This window comes from Natator depressus, chromosome 25, assembly GCF_965152275.1.
Source record: "Natator depressus isolate rNatDep1 chromosome 25, rNatDep2.hap1, whole genome shotgun sequence".
Lineage (NCBI taxonomy): Eukaryota > Metazoa > Chordata > Testudines > Cheloniidae > Natator > Natator depressus.
In genome coordinates, this window is record NC_134258.1 from 6,132,538 (window position 1) to 6,158,228 (window position 25,691).

The following is a 25,691-nucleotide window of genomic DNA, read 5'->3' on the forward strand; positions in this document are numbered from 1 at the left end:
TTCTCTCCCATTTATCCATATTTTTCTTAAATTGTGGCACCCAGAACTGAACACAGTAGTCCAGCTGAGGCTTCAGCAGTGCCAAGTAGAGCAGGACCATTACCCCCCCGCCCCGTCTTACATATAACAATCCTATTAATAAACCCCAGAATATTAGGCTTTTTAGCAGCTGTACCACATTGTTGACTCTCATTCAATTTGTGATCCACTATAACCTCCAGATCCTTTTCAGCAGTACTGCGATCTAGGAACTTATTCTCCATTTTGTAGCGGTGCATTTGATTTTTCATTCCTAAAGGTAGTACTTTGCACTTGTCTTTATTGAATTTCATCTTGTTGATTTAAGATCAACTCTCCAATTTGTCAAGGTCGTTTTGAATTCTAATCCTATCCTCTAAAGTGCTAGCAACCCCTCCCATGTTGATGTCATCCACAGATTTTATAAGTATACTCTCCACTCCATTATCCCAGTTGTTAATGAAAATATTGAATAGTTCCGGACCCAGGACAGACCCATGCATGACCCCACTAAATATGCCTTCCCAATTTGACAGCAAACTATTGATAAGTAATCTGAGTACAGTCTTTCAACTGGTTTTGCACCCACCTGATAGTAGTAATTTCATCTAAACCACATTTCCCTAGTTTGCTTATGAGAATGTCATGTGGGACTGTGTCAAAATCCTTACTAAAATTAAGATCTATCACAGCTACAGCTTCCCCCCATCTGCTATTTGGCATGATTTGTTCATGACAAATCCATGTGGGCTATTCCTGATAACCCTATTATCTTCTAGGTGCTTACAAACAGTTTAATAATTTGTTCTAGTGTCTTTCCAGGTAACATAAGAACAGCCATAGTGGGTCAGACCAAAGGTCCATCTAGCCCAGTATCCTGTCTTCTGACAGTGGCCAGTGCCAGGGGTCCCAGAGGGAATGAACAGAACAGGTAATCCTCAAGTGATCCATCCTGTCACCCATTCCCAGCTTCTGGCAAGCAGAGGCTAGGGGGTACCATCCCTGTCCATCTTGGCTAATAGCCATTGATGGACTTATCCTCCATGATCTTATCTAGGCTGACAGGTTTATAATTTCCAGGGCCTTTTTTGTTGCCATTTTTAAAGACAGGCACTATGTTTCCCTTTTGGCCAGTCACCTGCCACCTCACCCATCCTCTATGAGTTCTTAAAGATAAGGTTTCTTCTGAGATGGTTCTTTAAGTACCTTAGGGTTAATTTCATCAGGCTTTGCTGACTTGAATACATCTTAGGCTTTGTCTACACTAGGCAGCTTTGTTTGTCCATAGACAAAAAACTTCTACCCCCAATGAGCGGTGGTAGCTTCTCCTGCCGACAAAGCGCTGTTCACACTGATGCTTTTTGTTGACAAAACTTGTCTTTCGCGGTGGTGGTTTTTTTTTTAACACCCCTGAACGATAAGACTTTTCTTGTTGACAAAGACTAAGTTACCTAAGACCATGTCTACATGACCATGTATGTGGGCAAAACTTCTATCGTTCAGGGGTGTGACAAAACACACCCTTGAGTGATGTAAGTTTTGCCAGCATAAGCACTCATGTGCACGGCCCTGTGTCCCGCGGGAGACGCATCCGATGAAGTGAGCTGTAGCTCACGAAAGCTTATGCTCAAATAAATTGGTTAGTCTCTAAGGTGCCACAAGTACTCCTTTCCTGGGGACATAGTTACACCGCTGTTTGTTGAGCTGGTTTTATGATGTCGACGGGAGAGCTCCGGTCAGCATAACAGGGCTACACAAGGGCTCTTACAGCGGCACGATCGGTCCAGCTGTAAGCTTGTAAGCGTAGACAGAGCCTGAAATTCCTTTTACCCCCGGTTCTTTCCCTATTTTTGGCTTGTGTTCCGTCCCCCTTGTTGTTGTTGTTAAATAATTAAGGTATCTGGCCACAATTTACCATTTTAGGGAAGCCTGCAGCAGAATTGGACCTTGTGGAGGGGGCCTAGTATTAGGAATAGTCCCACTGCAGTCAAGGGGGGGCGAGTTGCAGCGTGCAAGGGCCTTTGCAGGACGGGGGGGGCGCAGAACCAGGTACTGCCAACCCTTGCCTAAGTCTCAGATTTTAAAATGAAGTTGTTGGCGCGGTGGGGGGGGGGGCTCTGCACGCAGGAACAGGGAAAGGGGGGGGCCCCCTCTGGCAGGGGATCGCGCCCTCTCCTCCAGGGAAAGGCGGGCCGGGGCTGGGCTGCGGTTCGCCGCCTCCCTGCACGGACCCCGCCGGCAAGCGGGAGAGGCGCGTTTCTACGGGAACTGCTGACACCACCTCCTGTGCCCGGTACAATCCCAGCCCCCGCCCGCCGCATGCACTGCACGTTTTGGGTGTCCTCTCTCTCCTTCCCCCCCCCCACAACCCTCCCCCCCCGTCCTTTGCACGTTGGTACCTTCCAGCCCGGCGCTCCCGGGGGAGCCCGTGAACAGGGCTGGGGCAGAGCGGCTGAGCCCCCGCCGCCATCCGGGGCCGGCTCCCGGCGGACTCCCTGCACCGTGTGCCCCCCCCCCAAAGGGGGCACGGGAAGCAGCCCCTTCTCCCCCCAGTGCTGGACGGGGGCATGCAACATAGCTTTGGGGGAGCAGCATTAGTGCCCCCCCCCGGGGTGGGTTTTTTATTTATTTATTTGTTTTTGCCCCTTCTTGCACCCAGGGAAACTTGCAAAGCGGAGGAGGAATAAATAGCAAGGCCCACGGCGACCACTCCTGTGAATAAACCAAATCTGCAACCCCCCCCCGCCCCCGCCCCCGCCCCCGCGCCACCGTCCTACAGCTCCAAGGGCAACAGCCTCGATTAACTAACCCCCCCTCCCCCACTACGAGAGAAAAGGGAAGGGGGGCGGTGGGGGGGCAAGGATCCCCCCAACTTTGTTGATCTATAGTAAAAAAAAAAAAAAGAGGGGGGGCAAAAATCACCCTCCACCCCCAAATTTACACCCCCCCCTTCACGAGGGTTAAAAAAAAATCAAAATCGAAACGCACTGAAAAGCCCCCCCCCCCCATGTACAGCAGCAACACGGCCGGGGGTGGGGGCTGTCAGCAGGGAGGGCAGCTGAGGACAGGAGTGGGGGGGGCTCGCTCGTTCAGTTCCCTCCCCGCCCCCCCCCCGCGTCTGGCGCGTTGGTCGGGCCCGGCCCCGGCGGCTCATTGTGCTCGCTTCACGCCGGCCCAAGATGGCGGCGGCGCTGGAGAGCCCGGCCAGCCGCTGACTACAATAGAGGGAGGCGAAGGGGAGCGGGCGGCCCCCCCCCCTTCCCCAGCCGCGGCCCCCCCGGCCCGCACTCTCCGAGCGGCTACTCTAGCATGGTGCGGGGCCGCCGCCGTCTCCTCCTGCTGCCGACATGGGCGAGAGGCTGGAGCTCAGGCTGAAGTCGCCCGTGGGAGCCGAGCCGGCCGTTTACCCCTGGCCGCTGCCCGTCTATGTGAGTATCGGCCCGGCTCGGCAAGGGGCCCCCCCCGCCCGACACCCCCTTCTCCCGCTCAGAGCCCCCCCCTGCCCTGGACACCCCCTGCCCCTGACCCCCCCCCCGGCTCCCTGTCATATCCCCCCGGGCACCTCCCGCTCCCCGTCATATCCCCCCCCGGACCCTCTTTTCTTGCCAGACCTCTCTCCCCCCCCCCGCCTTGGACCGGTCCCCCCTTTATCGGGTACCTCCCTGCTGCCTGTCAGGTCTCCCTGTTTTGGGCACTGCCCTGTCCCAGAGCTGCCCCCCCACCCCCTGCCTCTCTTAAGGCTCCCCTTGTCTGGGCACCACCTTCCCCGGACCCCCCGCCTGGGCATCCCCGTTGCCCCCTGCTCTGGGCACTTCCCATTAGGAACCCCCTTCCTCGGGTACCCCCTGAGCCGGCTCTCTCTCGGGCACCCCCTGTCCAGGCCACCGTTGCCCCACAAGTCACCCCTGGTCCTGACACCCTTCAGCCTCTGCCTTTCACCAGACACCTTCCCCGGTTTGACTTTCATGGGTTGTCATCCATGGACTGTCCCGTCTCCCCTCAAAGGGTCCTTGTCCCTGGTAGCTCCGCTCATCACGTCTCCCAAAGAAAACCCTTGTCCTCCTCACCCCAACTAAACGCTCCCTGCCCAAATCACCTCTCCACTCCAGGCAGCCTCTGGTCTCACCAGGCCCAAATACTTGCTACTCCTTCCACAGAATCCCTCTCTTTTTTCTATTCCTTCGTCTCGTAATTTCTGCCCCGAACAATCCCCCCCCAAATCCGTTTGGGTGTCTTTCTCCCCCCTCCAAATCTTCAGTCTGTTACTGTTCCCCAGTCATCCTCTTCCATGTTCTGAATACTCATCCTCTCAATGGAAGAAATTCCTGTTTATCCAACCTCTCTTTCCCAATCTTCATTCCCAGTTACTTCCTTGCTGCCTGTCAGTCGCCATCCAGGCACCCCTATCCCCAACAAGCCAACACCTCCCCTGCTTCCAAACCAACCACCTTTCTAGTCTATGGATTTCCCCCTCTGCCCTCAGATAATCCCATTTCCTCTGGACCCCCAACCCAAACAAACAATTCCTTTCTATAAATAAACCCTCCTGATGCTGTTTGGCATTATTTTATATCATTATTTTCTTCAGGCCCTCTGGCACCCTGCTTCTAACCCACCTTGCTCTGCTCTCCTCAGTCCCCTTTCTCCATTCAGCCCAGATCTGGATTGGATATTTTCTGTCACATTCAAAGTTTTTCTTTCAGGGTGGGGGCTGTAGCAATTTGTAGCATTCTAATTACTGTAGCGTAAATAAATAACTATAGGATGAAATATAGCAAAGGGTGGGTTCTTTTAGTCTGCTCAACTCAGGGCGATGTTTCTCTTAGAAAAAGTGGATTTGACCTCTAAAATTGGTTGGACTTCACAGATAAACAGGGATGCCTGGGGGAGAAGATAGCTAATGAAAAGTTTTTTTTTCTTGAAAAGCTCCTTAGTTCCTCTGACAGGTTAATAAAATTGTTTCAGACTAGATCAAGAAGGACTTGTAATTTTGCAAATGTGAACAAATCTAGGTTCTTCTTTCTGGTGGTGAAGTGGGGGTGTCTCAACTGCTCTGACGGGTTGGGGAAGGAGGTTAAGGGTGTAGGGGAAGGGGGAGAGACATCTTAATTCCCAATAGGGAAGGGAGGGTTTTGGAATTTGTGTGTGGTTGCATAAGTGCAGCTTTCCTTGACTTTTTTGAATACTTTTTAAATAAGTGTTAATGTAAATTACCTTTTTATTTTGTCTAAAGAGAATTCCAAGTCAACTTTTCTGTTGACTACACATTATAATCCACACCTTCTCTCAGATATGACACTGATTTCCCTCGTGTGTGTGTGTGTGTGTGTGTGTGTGTGTGTGTGTGTAATTTTTTAAAATAATCCACAAACTTGACTGTCTTTTTCTGTCTATCTTGAATCAAAGTGCTAGATATGTCATCCCTTAAAATGAGTATTCATGTTCAAATTAGTAAAAGCCTCACAAAGGAGAAATTTAGACTGTTTGTGTACTTATATATGGTTAGATGTCAGTGCAAAACCAATCTAGCCTCAGCATCAAATATTAATCCCCTGCCATGTAAAAACACAGGGTGCGAATTGGCTTGCAAAGAGACAGTCAGGCAGTAGTCTTCTAAAAACTGGTTTGAGTGCTGTTGGCTTTCTTTGTAGTGTTTTGGTGTTTGGACATGCTAGGACTTAGACTAAGTATCTTGGTAATGCTGATGCAACTGCAATTATATACTATCTTGCTTATGGCCGGGAAGACCACGGCATACTTGCTTTCTGACTTTTGGTGCTGTTGGATGTGCCTGTGGTTTTCAAAACATCCTGCATATACCAGGGCTTGCTATTTTTGATCATCCTGCTCCCAGAGCTTGAGCCCTCCAGCACATACTAGTTAATGCAGCCTTTCCTGTTTGGGCAGCTCTGTCATTTGTGTGTGCGTGTGTGCGCGCGCGCGCTGCACTTGAATTGACAGAAACTGAAAGTGTAATAGTGACCAATTTAATTTCATGCTTGTTTTCACATATTAACTTGCCTCTGGAAGCTGATTGTATGTAGCAATTAATATTTTCTTGCATAAGTTAAGGCTCAGTCAGGAAGGCGGGAATGGATTGGTGATATTTGTTTGAATCTCCTTGCTTAAAAAAGGAAACCTGAATTTAATGTTGTTACAACTTGTGAGGTAGGGATAAAGAAATTATCAGGGGAAACTTGGCCAGGTGTTTCTAGGCTGCATCTATTCTAAGATGTCAGAATATGCAGACTCTCTTTTACAGTTCATGAAAATGTAGTGGGCAGGGTGCCTATCTGCATATTGACAGGTTTCAGAGTAACAGCCGTGTTAGTCTGTATTCGCAAAAAGAAAAGGAGGACTTGTGGCACCTTAGAGACTAACCAATTTATTTGAGCATGAGCTTTCGTGAGCTACAGCTCACTTCATCCGATGGCATCCGATGAAGTGAGCTGTAGCTCACGAAAGCTCAAGCTCAAATAAATTGGTTAGTCTCTAAGGTGCCACAAGTCCTCCTTTTCTACCTGCATATGTTATCTAAGATTTAAGAACTGCTGTCGAACCCGAACATCCTGTCATTAAAGTGGCCTCTCTGGGTTGCATATTTTTTCCCATAGAGATACAGAAGTGAATGGTTCATCTGGAGCTAATCAATATTTTGCACTGCAGCTCTGTTGAAGAGATCACACTCCATAATAATTGTGTGTACTTCTGCAACTTCAGCAATTGCAGCAAAGAACTGTAATGCTTTAAAAAGAAATCCTCTTTGAACATTGCAGTGTCTGGCCTACTAACATTGTACCGTATTGAACGGTAGACTTTATTTCCCTCGTTGGCTCAGACTGGAGTTGGCAGCAGGGTGTATGTACCGTTGTGGTTTTAGAGCTCAGCTCTGTTTGACGTCAGCAGAATGTTTCTTAGTTTCACCACTGACTCCACTTGCTTCTTGGTATCTAGGAGGCAAGGTGGGGTGACTTCAAAAATAATGTTTTAAAGATTTTTTTTGTTTAGAAGCATCTTTATTTGCAGTTTCTCAAGGTTTATACTTCTCTGTGCCAACATTATGAGAGAGAATTTGTGGGGGATTGGGAGAAAAAAACAGCACTGCCCACTAGTTTATTTCTGAGAGCCACATGAATGCTGGAGAATCATATTCGCAGTATCAAAAGTTGCTCAGGTGTTGCGGAGCTGCTGTTTGGTAGCACAGTTGTGTGACTTAACATTGTATTAGACAACATTTGCAACTTTTTATTTGTTACTACATCCAGACTTCATTTCACTTAGCAGAATGTTTTTGTACCATGAAAAAGATTTAGATTAAAAATGTTCATATTAATGGTGAATGGATGTTAGCAATTTAATTATGGTATGATTTTATTTGTTGTTGTAAAGGACAGTTGCTTATTTTGTGTACAATAGGAAAACTGGGATCTCCTCAGACTGCTGAATTTGCATAATAGCTCAGCTGACAAACTGGTGCCTGTCAAGCTGTTAAAAGAAACCTGGGAGGGTGATGTGAAACGTGTATTTCCCTACAAGACTAATTAAGACCGTGGGAGGAGAGAGCATTGGTGTTACAGATACAGCCTCCCACTGGCTTACATACAAAACTGAAAGTATGACTCTTCCCCCGCCTTCTGCTTTCCTCAAAGGCCACAGTTTCCTAATGAATACATGGTGAGCAGTTCTGTCCGTAACACACTGATGAGTAAGTTGAATAGTGCATGGTGAGTAATCTTTTCCCCCCCACGTGACTCAGAAAATATTTTCTGATGTTGACCTCTGGTTTTTATGAGTGTCCTTCTTAATCAGAGCTGAGGTGGGTTTACTCTTCTGTATCACAGCTTAACTCCTTGACTCCCAAAATCCTGCCCAAAAGTGTGCTTGCATTAAATTCTCAAGTGTCTAGAATATTAGGTCTTGTACTCTGCTTCGTTTATTGTATTAAAGCTTTATTTTAATGACAAATGAGAAGTTTAATACACCTAGATCTATTCTAAATGACCCAGATAAGGTTTCCTTACTTTATCACTCTGCTGGCCTCTCACTTCATTTAGAATCTTTTGCTCAAACTTCAGATTTCAGGTATATAGACTAATACATAGAAGAAGTCACTCTTGTTCATACTTCAAAACATAGTTACACAGGTTTTGAAAAAATTCCTGGTTGCTCAGTGCCTCAAGATAGATACAAAAGACACAAAGTTTGGGGTCTTCTCCCAAGCAAGTTCCATTTGCAAAAATCGGATGAAAAGATCAATCCCTGTTATCTCTGAGGGTGCTGGATCTTACTCTGGGGCACTAGATCTTGTTGGCTTGCTGGGTGCCACTATGCAGCCTCCTGTCAGGATGAAGTATCCCCTTCAGAACAGGGAGTAGCCTGTGTGACTGTGCAGTCTGAATTTTCAACCTTCAAACTAGCAGCTGTGATGATAAATCTGGGCTGAAAAATCTGAGAATAATTCACTGTTCTACTGCTGTTTGTGCGTGATGTTTTTATTCTCACTGCTATCTTTCTGCTGAGCTCTGATGGCAAAAATATTCCATTGGCCAGAAAAATGTTGTCATAGCATCATTTTTGCAGCTGTTTGAGAGAGGCATATTTTGGCATATGTGTCTACTACTGAGAAGTAACGAAATACAAGCTTCATACAGCATTGACTTTATTTGTACAAGTGGGTGGGTGCACAGCGTCTTTTTTTGCCCACTAGCTCGGAAATACAGGCTGTGACACACATGATACCATTCTGTCTCTAATGGAATGTGTGTTCTCTGAAAACTCAGAGGCAGGCACTAATGATTAAGATCACCACGCAGCAGTGTGTCACCTTTTAAAAATGTATTAAAGGTTAACTATGGAGATGAATAACAAACCCTGTTTAAGATCTTATGCCCACTCTGATTGTGGGAAGCAGCCCTGCCTGGAATGTAATCATTTGCATCAAAAATGTATCTTCTCTGACTGTTAAGGAAAACAGGTTCTATTAATATAGGAGTGTACTCCAATAGTGTGCTGTCACCTAAAGTTTTCCCAGTGGGAATGGTGATGGCGGTGGCTCTCCAAAAAAAATTCACGATGCAGACTTCTTAATCATCAGAAGCTGTGTGTGTGATGGTGACTCACAGAGTTGGGAAACGTTGGAGCTGAACTGATATTTGTGGTTGTGGGGAACTTTTTAAAAAATGTCACTAGTGTAGAAAAGACTTTGAAGCTTTAATGGTCTTCCCCTTCTCTGATCATCCAAACCCTGCATGCACTTTGAACTTTAGTTCTGAGTAGGCTAAATCCGGGTAATTACTGATTTGATGATTTCTCAAGGTTGTCTGGATAATAAAGTATATGGAGATAAATACTTTCTAAGCAACAAAACAAACAGAAGCAAGTGGAAAAATGAGCGTTGTAACATGATTAACATAATATAATATGTTTGCATTGTTGTTGTAGCTATGTTGGTCCCAGGATACTAGAGAGACAATGTGGGTGAGACAGTATCTTTTTTTGGACCAACTTCTGTTGGTGAAAGAGACAAGCTTTTGAGCTACACAGAGCTCTTCAGGCCTGGGAAAGAAACCTTTCCTGAACCCCTTCTTCTGGCCTTCAGATAACAACCCTCCCCCCCCCCCCCCCCGCCTCAGCAAGCTCATCATCGAAAGCAAGTTTCCCACAGACCAAGACACACCAACGCAAAGCAGCACCAGACTCTGCCTGAACAACCTGCAGACACATCTCCACTGCCACAATGATCACTACCCCCTGCAACACACCTTTCAAGATCCATGGGTTCTATACATGCCTATCACAACACTCGCTGTACCTCATCCAGTGCACTAAATGGTCCAATAACAACAGTGTGGGTGAAACCAATCACTATGCTCTTGAATTAACTCACACAGAAAAATGATAAAAGACGAAAACACCATCCTATAACCTGTGGGTGAACACATTTCATAACTTTGCTTGATACTAAAATTCATGGTCTTAATAAAGATACTGGATTTATGGCTTATTACAACCATCTGTAACCCACTGACCCCCCCCCCCCCACCCCCCTTTTTGTTTTGTCTTATGACTGCAAGGGTGTTAACGTGCCATTTCATTTTGAATGGTCCCTTAGAATGTGTTACCTCCTTACATTAAATAATCTGCTCCACCTTATATTTAGCTGTGGTATTCTGAGGCCTGGTCTGCATTAGAAGATTCGGTTGGTATAACTTCATTACTCAGGGGTTTTAAAAATCCACCCCCATGAGTGACGCAGTTAAACAGACCTAACCCCTGGTTTAGACAGTACTAGACTGATGGGAGAATTCTTCCATCGACCTAACTACCGCCTTTCAAGGATGTGGATTACCTATGCTGACAGAAGAATCCCTACTGTTGGGGTAGTGGTACAGCTGCGTAGCTGCAGGGTGCAGCTGTCCTACTGCAGCATTTTCAGTGTAGACAAGCCCTCAGTACCTTTCCCAGACTCAAAGAAGAGCACTGTGTAGCTTGAAAGCTTGTTTCTTTCACCAACAGAAGTTGGTCCAATAAAAGATACTACCTCACACACACTGTGTCCTTAATGTAATTTGACAGTTTTTCCCCATTCTCTTCAAAATGCAAAATGAAACATGGCATGTGCTCACAGTGAGGTTTTCTGCTCTAGTTCAGGTTGTGAAAATATTGCCACCCTACAACTTTTCACACCCCTTGGGTTGCCATAGAGTAGCAGTTTATTTTCTCTGCAAAGGTTCTTGTCAAATATAATTTACTGTGGGTGATAACCAAATATTTACTCAGATTTCTAGATGGTTTGATTCGGAGCGGAAACTGACAACACAATACCTGTATTTGCATCCTAGCAAAAGCTCAGTAAGCAAATACCTTTCTCTAAATCCTTCTCCCACCTCAAAACAAGATCTCACACAATAGCCTGACTTAATTTTAATGGAAAGTACCTTAAGGCCATTTCTTCTACAATTCTGTTACTGCGTCCTTATATTTGAGGCATCTGAGAGGCATTGACATGAAATGGAGGTTGTCAAAGATTTTTTTTTTTTTTTTTTTTTTTGGTAGAAGAGATGGGTGTTAACCCCAACTGTCCTGGCCAAAGTTCCAACTGTGATAATTATATTTTATTTTCCTAAAATTCTCCCTGTGGTTTCAATTGGACACAGTATAGAACTGTTTGTGCAACTGAAAGTTCTCAGTGTTGAGAGAAATCCCTCTCACCATATGCAGCTCCCACCCTTCTCCCTCATGGCAACCCACTTATGGAGAAGATTGTCCTTTCAAGTATCAGCCATCCAGATGAATTGTGCTTCCCCTGGGAGCTTGTGAAAGATATTTTATTCCTTGGTTTGCAAGGTTTATGGGATATGTAATCACCTTTCTCCCCGAACAGCCATACCTCTACTTTTGCACTTTTTCTTTTTTCTTACATGCTCACCTTCCCCATTCCTCCTTTTTTCTTTCTTTGTTTCAGCTCTTAGAATTAACCTTTTGAGTACTCAGTTAAAACCTCCCCCATGCAATAATGAATACACATGATCAATAGTATAGTAAACAAACTTGTCCATTGTATCAATAACAATTTTTTGTTATGTATCTGATAGTTTGTATGTGGTATATTAAAATACTGTTTGCAGTTGACTTTACTTTTTCTTCCTAACAAAAGTTGCCGCAAGGGCGGAGGGGAAAGAACTCGCACCAGGAGTCTGTGAATGCAATGAATTTTGCAGTTCTTAACTTGCAGATGAGTACTAAATACAAAAATAAAACAGAAAAATCTAAAGGAAAGCCAAAAACGAAGTTGAACATCTTGGTTATACTTGCCACGTGGCACGAATTGGGCTCCTCAGCCACTTAAAAACCCACCAATGAACCCCTTTGGCAGACCTCATCCTTGCCTCAAAGGATAGCCAAAGACTCGCCATGTAACTTTTGTATTCTGTAAATATTGGTCTTCCAATGAATCGTTGTTCATTCGGTGCAAAGACGTAAATACTTGTACTGGAAACTAGTGGAAGATGTTTAGTGTATGAAGCAGTTTAATGAGTATTTAACTACGTTTTATTCAACTAGCCAGCAATGTGTTTAATTCCGTTATCATATATAGTATAGAAATGCAGACATTAGAGAATTAAGGAGTAGTTGCTATTTTTAGGATATAGGAGGAAGGCAAGTTATGTTTTATAACAGGAAATCTAAATTATGAATTTTCATAGATATCAGAACTATGAATAACAAAGATGGTTTCTGCTCTGTAGTTTTTTTTTTGGTCCCAGTTTCATGAGTGACTTTTTGAGGAAGCTATAAACAAAGGATGTTTTGGTGTCAGGCTAGGGAACTAATGAAGATAGTTAAGTGTTGATTGCTGAAATAATCAGTGGTGTAAAGAGAAAAGCCTTGGAAAGTTCTGAAACAGCTTCTTCCATTTAATATCCCAAATATATCGTTAGAATCTGCCTACACTAAAAGGAAACGTTCAGAAAACTTCTGTTGTTAATCACGTGTAGCTCCATTGTTGGTAGCAGCATTGGGAGCTCTATAGTGAAGAGACAACCCAACCTTTTTAGCACTGTCAGGTATCCCTTTTTAGATATAAAGTTTAAAAACTGCCCTCAGCTGTTGTGTAGTGTTCTTATGGTATGCACTGTCAAATAGCTGCTTCCTGCTCGTCCAGATGTGGGTGCATTTCAGTGTTACGGGGGGTGTTCCTTCTAGTTTGGACATCGATTTGTAAAGCCCTTTGGTGTGAGACGTGTTCAGGCAAGATTTTGATAGTATAGGGTAAAATTCTGTTACCAGTGAAATTAATGGGAGTTTTGCCATTGACTTCTGTGGAGCCAGGATTTTACTGTTTTCAGTGAATCTTCATTACATGGAATAAACAGGTTGGAAGTGCTTGGCCTTTGATTTAATTTTTGCCTTTAAATTAGGAATATCTTCAGATATTACAGAGTTGTAATGACAATATTTACCAACCTTTAAAATTAATCTGGTCTTTGAAAGCTTTTGATGGTCTCATAAGTGCTGTACGCAGTACGAAGTCTGTGGCAGTGCAACAAGTTGAAACTCATTATAGTTGCAGATCAGTTGTTGTTTGTCTCAACACCCTCAGAAACATTTTTCTTCTCTGACCTTGAGACTCTTTAAGGAATATAGGTTTGTATTCCGGCATTTCTGATGTGTCCATCACTGTAATAAGTAGGAGGTAGCCTCAGATAGTTATGGTATTTCCATCTTGGATTAAATGAAAAAACTTCCTAAAATTTAAATCAGACTGTGTAAGGTACCAAATCAGCAACAGAATAAATAGGTAATGGTGTGTGGGTGTGTGTACATAAATAAAACTTACGTGGTGAACAGAATTTCCTCCTCCTATTAGAAAACATGTATAAATTTTATAGTTGGGTTCAAAGTAAATGAAATGCAGTTTCTGTCTCTTTAAAAACATGAAGAAAAAATTGCTATTAATATTCTTCTAGATAGTGGTATGTTCAAATCCGAAGGGCCTCTGTGACTCTTGAAGGCCATCCCACTTCTCCGGAAATGTTTAATGGTTGCTTTTCATTGAAAGTCAGTAAAGGGTTTATTCTCTTGGGAACTCTTTGTCACCAAAAGATGCTAAATTCATTGGAATGCATTTGGTAGGCAAATTCTGTTAACCCATTGCACAGTTCTGAAATTCCTTAACGTTAAACACACTAAGTTCTTTTATGACTCATGCCCTTGGTGTCTCAATATTGTCTCAGAATTTTGAAAGAAAATGTCCTTATCTTCTAATTTTATCCTTTTTGATTACTCCTTTCTCCATTTCTGCTCCTAATGGAACTTGAAATTAACATGACTTTGATTTATTTATGTTCAAGCTATTAGTATGGTTTTGGGACTAAGTGTTCATTTGTATCAGGAGTAACATATGCAGAACATTCCGTTTGCTTAGGTCCTACATAGAGAGAGAAGTTTTGGCAATGAGAACTTTTTGGCAACCGCCTGTGTGGACACAGATTGGTTTATTTCAGTTTAATTTAAACCTTTTCCCAACTGACTTGACTTAAACCAAAAAGGTCATTTTTATACCAGAATAAGAGTGTCCATATCCAAACTATGTGTTTATCTAAACACACAAGTTGTACCACTTTAACTACACTAGTCCCATCCTTCTTACTGTGGACACAATTTTACTGGTATAATTTTATTCCCACATGGCACTGGTTTTCAACCTTTTTTCATTTGTGGTGATCTCAAATATTTCAAATGGCTGTGCGGACCTTTTTTGAATCTTAGACTGTGGACCCCCAGGGCTCCGTGGACTATATGTTGAAAACCAGTGCTGCATGGGAAGGAGAACAAGCTATACCAGTATAGGCCACGTTGATGTAATTGTGTTCATACTAGGGGTTGTACTGGTTATAACTATTTCGGTAGAAAATTGTACCCCTAACCAAAGTAGTCACACAGTACAAAAATAATGTGTAGATGAGGCCTACACACACTGGTATAAATTTACAGATTGAGTTATACCAGTGCAGCTTTCTCATGTAGACATGGCCTCAGGCTCTGTTTACACTACAAGTTGCGCTGGAATAAGTTATAGGTTTCAGAGTGGTAGCTGTGTTAGTCTGTATCAGCAAAAACAACGAGGAGTCCTTGTGGCACCTTAAAGACTAACAAATTTATTTGGGCATATGCTTTCATGGGCTAGAACCCAATTCATCAGCTGCATGGAGTGGAAAATACAGGAGCAGGTAACATACCTTATGTCCACGAAAGTTTATGCCCAAATACGTTAGGAATAAGTTACGTCACTTGGGGATGAATAAATCCACCCCTCTGAGCAACGTAAGTTACACTGGTGTAAGCACCGGTGTGGACAGTGCTATGTCGGTGGGAGAACTTTTCTGGCTGACGTAGCTTCTGCCACTCATGGGGGCTGGAGTAGTTAAGCCGATGGAAGAGCTCTCTCCCGTCGGTTTAGAGCAGCTATGTTAAAGAACTTACGGTGGTACAGCTACATTGGTTGCTTCCCTTCCAATTTGCTATCACGTGAACCACCTCCCCTTGCGTTTGCAACATGTTCCTGAGGCAGCTACAGCAATTGCTTATGTGGAGATGTAAAATATTTAATGCTTTTTAGCTGTCTTAGTACAGTGTAGCAGGTGGAAACAAGGAGGAGCCAGTGCTATATGATCCAACAGTTCTGCAATCTATATCCATCATTCCTACCCATAATATTTATTTGGGTCCCATACCAGTTTTGGAACCTCTAATTGAGCATATTTTCCCCATTAATTTATCATAATTTCAGTATAGGTTAGATCTTGGCCCCAAACTCCCGTTTTTTTTTTCTTTAGTAACCCCCCTCACCCCCTTTTTTTTTTTTCTTTTTGTCCCTTAAGAAGGCATTAATGCACTGCAGGTTTTACGTGATGTCTTCTGGCCAGCTGTGAGTAGTGCTATAAATTACTTGAAGCTTTGATTGGAGCCTTCGTTGTGGTTTATGGCCTTGCCATGTGAGAAATAATCTTTGAGCTATAGCTCTTTGATTTAATGAAGATAAAGAGAATAGGGGCACATTGCCTGCTGGAGGGAGTCTAGAGATGTCTTTTGCTTTATACCTCCTCCTTGGTGTAAGGAAACCTCAGTTGCAAGGCAATTCAGAGGAGGTTTCTTGCTCCAATGTGTAAGGGAAGTATTGTATTCCAATTGCTACACTGGAAAATAAATGACACCAACCTACTATCAGCTGAAGGCTGATGGCATTAATGTGTCTAGCTCTGCAGTATGAAATATTGCACAGATATGACTTTAGCTTTCTCTTCACTCTGTATTCAGAGGGTCCTGAGGCATGTGAGTATGAGCTCACCAAAAATTGGTAGTGCCTATGCCAAAGGGCCTGAAACTTCTGAGGGTGACACTCAAGATAGTTGCTAGCTGCACTGGAGTTCTTGAGACTTCTCAATTCATTCGGTTTCCTCCCCAAACAGTGTCTCTTTCCCTTTTCCCTATCATAGCTGGAAATGCTTCTTACGTGGGGTTTCAGACTTTCAACATTGTCTGTAGATGTTTGTATCCAGAATGAGTCCTGTTTTCAAAGACTTAGCTGCATGTCTGCCTGGGCAGGCTGAAAAATAGGCTAAAACTTTGTATGTTCCAAATCAGGATGTACACAGATTTTGACTGCACATATAGCACTGGGTTTTGAAGAGAGCATCTGAATGCCACACAGTAATGTGGCACACTTTCCTTCCCTTTTCTATCCCTCTGGGGTAGCCATAGCTCAGAGTAGCACCATATTGACACCTCTTTCGGATCTACAGAAAACCTTTCCACTTGAGCACAGAGGGAAGAAACCTGGGGGATATTAAAGACACACTTGAGCCACTGATCACTTTATTTCAATGAGCAAAACAGGCTGTTTTTCTTGTCCCACCTTTGTGATGTCGCTGCTAAGCAACCTTGTCTGTAGGTGACCACAAGGGTGTATGCACCCCTTGATGGTGTGCCCACCATTGTGGCCAGCTGGGCCATGTTTTTGCTAATATGCAGATTGGCCCTTTGCAATCAAAATACCTTTATCAAAGCATGAGGAGCTCAGCGGTATTCTGAGACTGGCTAAGCGGTTGGGAGAGCCTGAACTGCTGTGATTTTGTGGCCAGGAGAGGAGTGGTTTCCAAAGTAAGGCCAGCTTCTGCCATGAGGGAGGTGACCGAGACAGCGGCAACATAGAACAGAACAAGCATTTTTTTAATCAGTTTGCATCAGCTGCTGATTCCTTTGAGTTGTACTGATTGACCTAGTAGTTGTTGAAGGGCTCATGAGAGACCTCTTCCTCCTGGTTTGCAAATGCCTGACCACAACTAGCTTGCATGTGCCCAAATTATCTTGGGCAGCTCTTGCACAATTCTGAAACTAGGCTTTGGACACCTTTCTTTGGGGAGGAAGTGTGTCCTAGTTGCTAGAATACTGAAAAGGGACTAAGGTGTCCTGGGTTCTATTCCTGGATCTTCCATTGGCTTGCTGAATCATCTTGGGCAAGTCACATTCCCTCTCTTTGCCTCAGTTTCCCCATATGTAAAATGGGGGTGTACTGACTTCCTTTGTAAAGTGCTTTGAGATGTACTGATTAAAAGTGCTATAGAAGATCAAGGTGATACCTGTAAGACCACCTCCTCAGTCCCACTTATTTGTGTGTGCCCATCCTCGGATTTTTCCAATGGGGGTGGTTTGGCATCCTGAAAATCTATCTCCTGCTTATACTTCAAAATACCCCATAGAACCCTTACACAGGGCATAGTGTATTTAAAGCACTGTACAGACAGTGACTAAACTCACAAGTATTATCCTCATTTTACAGATGGGGAGAATAGGTAAATGGGTATTTTTGCCATCTTAAGCTTTAGAAAACATAGCCCTCATGAGACTTGCTACAAATATAGACTGCAGGACAGTTGTATGAGAATGAACTAAATATAAAAGGACATGCATCTGGAAGAGTGCTAGGATGTGGTTTCTCACTTCAGGCACTGCCAGCAAAACATTTTAATTGAACATGCTGTGCTTGTTTGTGGGAAAAATGACTAAAGTGACACATTCACAAATTTAAGAAATAGCTTTTTGAGATTCACTTTACATTAAGAAACTTTTCATCATGAAAATAACTCCCCCCTCCCCTCCCCAACATACCTGGGTGTCTGCGATGCAACACTATCATGCTGGACCTCAGAATTATTTCTAGGTATCACCTTTAAGATTTAATATGGGAAGGTTACTTTAAAGAGCACTAAAGCAAAACAATGTAAATGGAGGGAAAATGTTTAGAGAAGGTTATGTAGTACTTTCTATTCAGTATTGCACCACTGGCCTTCATAATAACTGGGTAGAGTGCAGCAAAAGTGTTGTAATAAACTGTCAAAGTTTGACAGTTCAGTCTGATATTATAGGCTTCTAATTCAGTTATTTTCATTGGAAATTGCTACTGTATTAAACAAAAACATAGGTGAAAGGCTATCTGTCTGCTGCTGTCTAGTAGTAGTGTCTGCTACTGAGTTTGAACAGTACTTAGTCCAGTGGGGCCCGATCCTTGGTTGATTCCTAAGTACTACAGTAATAAACATGATTAATCCTTAATATCTGCTACTCCTAGTCTAGAGAATGAGAAATAGAGATGAAGATTGCCCTTAAAAGTTTGGTTTTCCTTGAATGACAGTCACAAAGAACTTCTTAAGAGAAAATGCTCAAACATTTCAGGCAATATAAGAAATAAAAGTATACTCTAATCACAACAAGCAGTTCTGATAACAAGAAGGAAAGGGAGTGGAGCGTGAGATTGAGAGCAATGTTCTAGTCCCAGCTCTAACACTTGCTTAGGCCTTGTTCATATTCAGAGTTGCATGATTTAATTTTAATTAAATTTAAAAACGGGTTCAAAACGGTGAGGCTATTTGATTCATTCTAAACCAGGATTCTATTAATGTTATCTTAACTCAATAAGAAGTCAAACAAAATCAGAATAAACCAGTTTAAGTTTACTTGAGTTTACCCATTAAACTGGTTTTGCACTAGTTCAACTAAATCAGTTTAAAATCACACATTTAATTCAATTGTTGCAATTTGTATAGAGACAAGATCTCAGTGCCAACTTGGGCAACTCGCTTTCTTTTCCTGAGGTCTGATCTACACTTGAAAATTAGATATGTCAGCGTTGCTCAGAGCTGTGAAAAATGTTGCATCTTGAGCACCGTAGTTAGGTCAACCTAACCCCCACTGTAGATGCAGCTGAGTCGATGGAAGTTTTCTTCTGAGAGGTGCATTAACTACTGTTAGTGTAGGAAGCATCTATGTTATGGCGCTACCATGGCACAGCTGCAGAGCTGTAGTGTAGACACATACCCTGAGTGTGTTTCCCCATCTTTTAAAAAGGGATAATTCTTTATCTCCCTCACGGTATGTCTATACTACAAATGGGATTGGTCCTGCTTTGAGCAGGGGGTTGGACTAGATGATCTCCTGAGGTCCCTTCCAACCCTGATCTTCTATGATTCTGATGCTACAGTGGTGCAGCTGCAGCACTGGAACTGCGCCGCTGTATTGCTCTAGTGTAGACTTGCACAAAAGGACTTTCATTGGATACTCTGGGGAACTGGTTTAACAGCAGAAAATAATCCGCTGGTATCAGCTGCATTTCCACAGGGCTTGCTGGTTTAATTGTGCTGGTGTATATGTATACTGGCAAACCTTTTCAAATATAGATATGTAGGCTGGTATTTTCAAAAGTACCCAGCGTTGACTGGCCGCCTACTTTGAAAATCCAAACCCATGATATTGTGGAGTGCTTTGAGGTCCTGTATAAGTACTAAGTGACCAAATGATTTTCTTTTTCAAAGCACTTGAGACAGATTGACTTCTGAAGCATATCAGAAGGAGCAGCCATGCTTATGGAATATTGAGTTCTTTTCACTGATGCTCCTTTTCTTCGTTCAAGTGATACTTTTAAAAAAAGGATTTTAGGTAAATTAATAGGGACTAATTCTGCCTTTAGATGCTCATGCAGGGCTCCTATTATGGCCAACAGTACATGTACCGGGGCATAATTAGGTTTTCAAATTATGCACAGTGTGTACATGTTACTGTCATAATAAAAAACCTCTGTTTGATATAGAAGTGGTTCTTCCCCCCTCCCCCCCCAGTTGAAGAGCAGGAAACCTGTTTTATTTAAACTTCTCCAGTGTTGACCTCTTGCTTTTTTCTAGTGTAAAGAACACTGGAACTATAGAGGAATATTATCACTGATGGATGTACGTGACATTTTAAATTGTATGCTTTACATGTCTGCAGAGATCAGTTGATCCTTGATAGGATAATTTTGAAATCTGAAGCTATGCAACTGTAGCTTCTAATATTCTTTAAAACTTGGCAAAATAATATTAAACAAACTGTATTGATATAACTTTGACTTGAACCTACAAGCTGATATGTTTTAAAATGGTCTAAATGCCATTCTTGCTGTGATTAAGAAGGTATTATGGCCTGTGGGCTGCAGTTGCTTACTGCTTTGAGGCCCTAGCAATAGCTACTCCCATTAGGGAAAGGGCTGTCTCTTTTCGGTCTCTGTTTGTACAGTGCCTAGCACAGTAGGTTTCTTGGCTGCAGCTAGGACTCTTAGGCACTACAATAATACACACAAATAATAGTGCTGATAACAGACATTGCTTCGGCTTTAAATCTGAATCTCTTTTTGCTTGGGTGAGTATGTTTGAACGATACATGGAGTGTGGAATCCAGTATCCTAAGAACTGGTACTGAGAGACTTCAGTAGGGCTGGTTGGAAAATTTTCCAGCAAAACTGTTTTCTGATGCAAAATTGTATCTTCAACAAATTATTTTTGCAAAATATATTTGTTTTTCCTCGGAAAATACTATCAAAATAATTTGGCTGGAAAACTTTTTAGATTTTGTCTGAAAACTCAAATTTGTGTGGAACGTTTCAATGAAAATAATTTGTTTTTCATCCGATTTCTGCAGGAAAGAATTTGGATCACTTCTAGTTGTGTGTTAATACACTTACACGTTAAAACCTAGTTATGAAAGTGGCATTGGATGTTAATGGTACTTGCTGTCAGTTGTGGACTGCATCTTTATTTTTGATACTTGTAGTTTAGACAACATTAAAGAGATAATGTTTCAGTATGAAATAACGTGCATTCATGTTGTTGAAAGGATTCCATATATCTTACAAACTTCATAAATACAACTTCACCATAGAAATGCAGCGAGGCCAACAAACAGCACATAGCATGCTCCCCAAGAATGGGGGAAGGGGAAATTTGAACTGGGCGAATAGAACCCTTTCCTCTTACAAAAAGTGCTATGGGATCTTCAATTATATACAGAGCAGACAGGACCTTTGGTTCCCGAGACTCCTCCAAAACGTCTTTACATCTGACGACTGTTTAATAGTGTGTATGTATCTACTCCTGTGAAGTCTTATAAAAGACAAAATGCCAGTTCAGCTTTACAATTTTTTTCCAAAGGAAATGAAATTGGACTTGTGCCCTTCTTTTCCTTTATTATAAGCGCGTGGGATTTTTTCCTCTTCTCTCCCCCCCCCGTTCCCTAGCCTGTATTTTACCTTTTAGAAATATCAGGATCTTAAGTCTGGCGGGCTGGAGGACTGGAAGGCAATGTTAGGGTTTGTCTGTACTGGGAAGTTTTACAAGTTAAAATGATATAGTTACACCAGTATGATCCCTTATGAGGACACTTATTCCGGTGGGAGAATGACTTTTTTCAGTTTAGTTTAAATCCAAGTGACGAGCGAAACTGAAAAAGGCCCTCTTATGCTTGAATAAGAGTGTGCATACAGGATGTTAAACGGGGTGGAGTTATATTGGTATTAATTCACACCTTAAGTTGTACCAGTATACCTGTCCTGTGTAGAAAACGCTTTGTGTTGTGTGATTTGTGTGTGTAGTGAGATTTCTGCACTTTAACCTGAAGGCACAGGGAATTGACTTTATTAACAAGCAGATTTTCTAACTGTTTTTACAGGGCATTTGAATTATAGATAACAAAAATGTCCTATAGTCCTGGTCTACTTGCAGTTTTTGTACCAGTATAACTGTCTGTTAGGGCTGTGGATTTCTTTTTTCCCCCCTCCCCCCCATAAAGTACAACCTCAAGTGTGGACCCAGTTATACTGGTATAAATGTGCTTTTATTGGTATATAATTGGTATATATTCTTCTTCCCATATGGGAATATGCTCTACTGGTAGATATATAAATTTCTACTGGTAGAACTAGGTTCACACTAGGTGTGTATTTTTTTTTTTTTAAACTGATTGAATTATACTGATATGGTTAAAAAGGTATGACTCTTGTGTATAGACAAGCCCATAAACATTTGCAAGAAAAAAATCTACGAGAGAGACTAAACTTGCCATTCGTGGTATTTTTAAGGCTATACGTATGCTACAGACTTCTGCTGGCACAGCTATGTCGGTCAGGGCTGTGAAGAGGTGTGATCCCGAACTGACAGAACTGCTGTTGGCAGAAGCCCCACACGTAGACAGTTACACTAGCAAAACCACACTTTTACCACAATATATTGTTTTGTGTAGAGGTTGCAGAATAATCTATACGATAGCAGCACAGCTTGGCCAGTGTAAACGGTGTGCACACTTTGCTGGTATAGTACACTGGTGTAGCTATACCAGCAAAGCACTCCTAGTATAGACATGGCCTGAGTTGAAAAGTTAAGGGAAATATGAGTGGGGGAAATGAGAATCTCGAAGAACAGGATAGTGAAACCAGTAGTTTCGTTAATTTATGCAGTGTCTGTATACACCCGCTCCTGGAATCCATGCAACACTCAAAGGTTGAGGTTGTGGTGAGGTGAGGGTGTTGCTGTTGCATCTGGATCATGACTTTAGTCTGGTGGGGCTGAGTTCTGGAGACTTAGCAGCATTGGCTTCCTAGCTTCTGGATTAGGAAGTTGACTTTTCTCTACCTCTGTGGTAAATTAGCTGCAAAATGGCAGTGGGAGACCACAAAGGATAAGAGCTCCAGTTGGTGTGCAGAAGAAGTGCAATTCCCCTGTGGAAGATGGCTGCCCTCCCTTTCTTCTTGTGGCTTTCTTCTTGAACCAGAAGATTTTATTTGGAGTTAACGGCCATAGTTAGTTCATCCCATCCATTTGAAATACCAAGGAATGTGATTAAAAATAACTTCTGTTTTGAATTTCAATGCCATTGAAGCAGAATGAAGTAAATTACTAAATTGATTGTGTTGTTTTGCCCCACAAGTGAGTTCTCTGGTGTGTGCAGCATAATTACGGAGGTACTTATTTGCACTGTTGGGGCTGTTACACTCTTGATTCCCATCCACACTGGCATTCCACCAGTTGAGAATGGGACAGTGACAGATGATGTGATGGGAAGCATTGCTTGGAGCAAGCATGATCCAAATGTAACCATCTGTGGTGAGTTAGGAGCATTTTTGTGTGTGGTGCTATGGCATGTTACAGAGCATACAAAGAGGACCACATGGTGGTTAGTAGGTCAAACTTCACTGCTTAGCCAATTATTTGGTTTCTGGTTTCCTTTGTTAGTTTTTACTCCTTAGGTATTTTGTGGCTGCTGCCATCCCTGGAAAGATCAAGGATTTTCACATCTGAGGCCATGTCTACACTAGCACTTACGTCGGCAAAACTTCTGTTGCTCAGGGGTGTGAAAAACCACCCCCCTGAGCGACATAGGTTTTGCTGGCATAAGCGCTCATGTACACAGCACTGTGTTGGCAGGAGACACTCTGCCGCTGAGGTAGCTACCACCACTCGTTGAGCTGGTTTTATGATGTTGACAGGAGTGCTCTCTCCTGTCAGCATAAAATGGCGAGCGATCTTACAGTGGCACAGCTATATTTTAAGCTTGTAAGTGTAGACATGGCCTGAATCTGAGGGTTTGGCTACACTTGGGAGTTACAGTGCAATAAAGGAGCCCTGGGCGCCCTAGCTCGCTACCCGTTCACGCTGGCGAGGCACGTAGAGCGCTCTGTCTCCGTGGCTTCAGTGCTGCTGGTACTCCACCTCTGCGAGTGGAATAATGTTTGCTGCGCCACTGCTGGAGTGCTGCGGCGCCAATGTGGACGCCCTGGTCCGTTATTGCATTGTGATCGGCCTCCAGAAGTATCCCACAATGCCTGTTGTAGCCACTCTGGTCATCACTTTGAACTCTACTGCCCTCCCCTCAGGTGACCAACCGTTAGACCTGCCCTTTAAATTCTCTGGGAATTTTGAAAATCCCCTTCCTGTTCGCTCAGCCAGGCGTGGAGTGCTCTCAGCGCATCTTTCCAGGTGACCATGCCTCCACGCGCCAGGCAATCCCCAGTATGGAGCAATGACGAGATGCTGGACCTCATCAGTGTTTGTGGGGAGGAAGCTGTCCAGTCCCAGTTGCGCTCCAGCCATAGGAATTACGATACCTTTGGGCAGATATCAAGGGCCATGCTGGAAAGGGGCCATGATTGGGACACACTGCAGTGCAGGGTTAAAGTGAAGGAGCTGCGGAATGCCTATCGCAAAGGCCAAGAGGCAAACAGCCGCTCCAGTGCTGCCCCTGCGACCTGCGGTTTTTACGAAGAGTTGGATGTGGTACTTGGGGGCGATCCCACCTCCATGCCGAATACCACCATAGACACCTCAGAGGCCAGTGCAACAAGGCAGGAGGAGGAGCAGCAAAGTGGGAGTGAGGGTGCTCCAAGCGGAGGAATACACCCCGGAATCCCTAGATGCACGCAGCCAGGAGCTGTTCTCAAGCCAGGAGGAAGGTAGCCCGTCGCGGCGGCCAGTGCTTGGGGAAGGACAAACACCAGAGGAGGTTTCCGGTAAGTGGCTTTTATTTTGGGAAGGAAGTTATTTGATGCAGGCTCTTGGGGCGAGGAGGGCTAGGGCCTCATGCATGCGTAGATGCGGAATAGGGTGTTGAGGTGCTCTCTCACATCGTGGCAATCCGCCTCAGTGATCTCTTCAAAGGTCTCAGCCAGAACTTGGACAATGCGCTTGTGCAGGTTTTTCGGGAGAGCCACTGCAGTCCTTGTCCCAGTCAGGCTAACTTGTCCATGCCACTGTGCCGTGATGGGGGGGGACCATTGCCACACACAGGCAAGCTGCATATGGGCCAGGGTGGAAGCCACATTGCAGTAGAAGACCCTCCCTTGCTTCCCTGGTCACCTTCATCAGCGAGAGATCTTCCAGGACGAACTCCTGTGGAAAATATGGGGACAGTGTTCAGTGTAGGGGCCCCCTGCCGCTGTTGGCTCTTCTCAAGGCACAGAAACCCAGAGGACAGTACAGCTGTGAAACAATTAGTCACGCTTGATCCTGTGCTTGCTCACCATTTTGGGGCTCCCGTGGGTTATGTGCACTCGCTTTGGGACAGGCAAATTATGCTATTGTGTAGACTGTGCTTGGCCTTGAATATGGGGGAATCATTGCTCTGTCTGGTGTGAACAATGCTGCCTCTGTTAAGTGTAGCATTTTGCCTTTACAGATGCAACCTTGAGATCTCAGCCGTCCGTGTTATCAACGGCCGAGAGGCTGCAAAGAATCAGGAAGAGGACACGTAGAAGCAAAGAGGACATGCTGCATGAAGTCATGCAGCATTCAACTAATGAAAATAAAAAGGTGCAGGAATGGTGGGAGAGTGAAAGGAGGGTCCGCCAGCAGAATGCAGATCGCTGGCACCAAAGCACAGAGCGGCTGATAAGCATCATGGAATGCCAAGTGGACTCGACCCAGGCACTTGTAGCCATGCAGGCGGAGCACTACGGTGCCTGCCCCCCCTCCCCCCCCTTGCAGCCCTTGTCCCAAAACTTACCTTTGTGCCACCATGTCACCTCCAAACCACTTTCCCTAACATCCGGATTCTTGCCTCGAACACCTGTAGCTTCACCACCCAGCCCTGAAAACTATGATCCTTACCCACTGCCCTCAATCCCCATCACTATGCAGTGAAGCCATCCTGAAGTGAAGCACGCATTGCACAGCACTCCAGACAGGACATACGCAAATCTGTGATTGTACTGTTCCGTTCCCCACCCCACCCCACCCCACCTCCTTGCCCTTTGTTTCCCAAGCAGTTGTGTTGTGTTTCTTTTTAATAAATTGATTTTTTGGCTTTGAAAACATTCT

General features: G+C 43.9%; 1 protein-coding gene across 5 annotated transcripts in view; it reads left to right on the plus strand.

Annotated features, from left to right (window-relative positions):
* Window positions 1–3,293: 3,293 nt before the first annotated feature.
* Window positions 3,294–25,691, plus strand: part of DOT1L (DOT1 like histone lysine methyltransferase) — a 104,449-nt gene continuing 82,051 nt past the window's right edge. For 3 of the 5 annotated variants that reach the window (XM_074939415.1, XM_074939416.1, XM_074939417.1), the window contains exon 1: window positions 3,296–3,446. In XM_074939415.1, coding sequence (XP_074795516.1) covers window positions 3,366–3,446 — 81 coding nt within the window. In that variant the 5' untranslated portion in view covers window positions 3,296–3,365. Of the gene's footprint in view, window positions 3,447–25,691 lie in introns of all 5 variants that reach the window. The other 2 variants (XM_074939418.1, XM_074939419.1) reach the window with 2 other exon arrangements.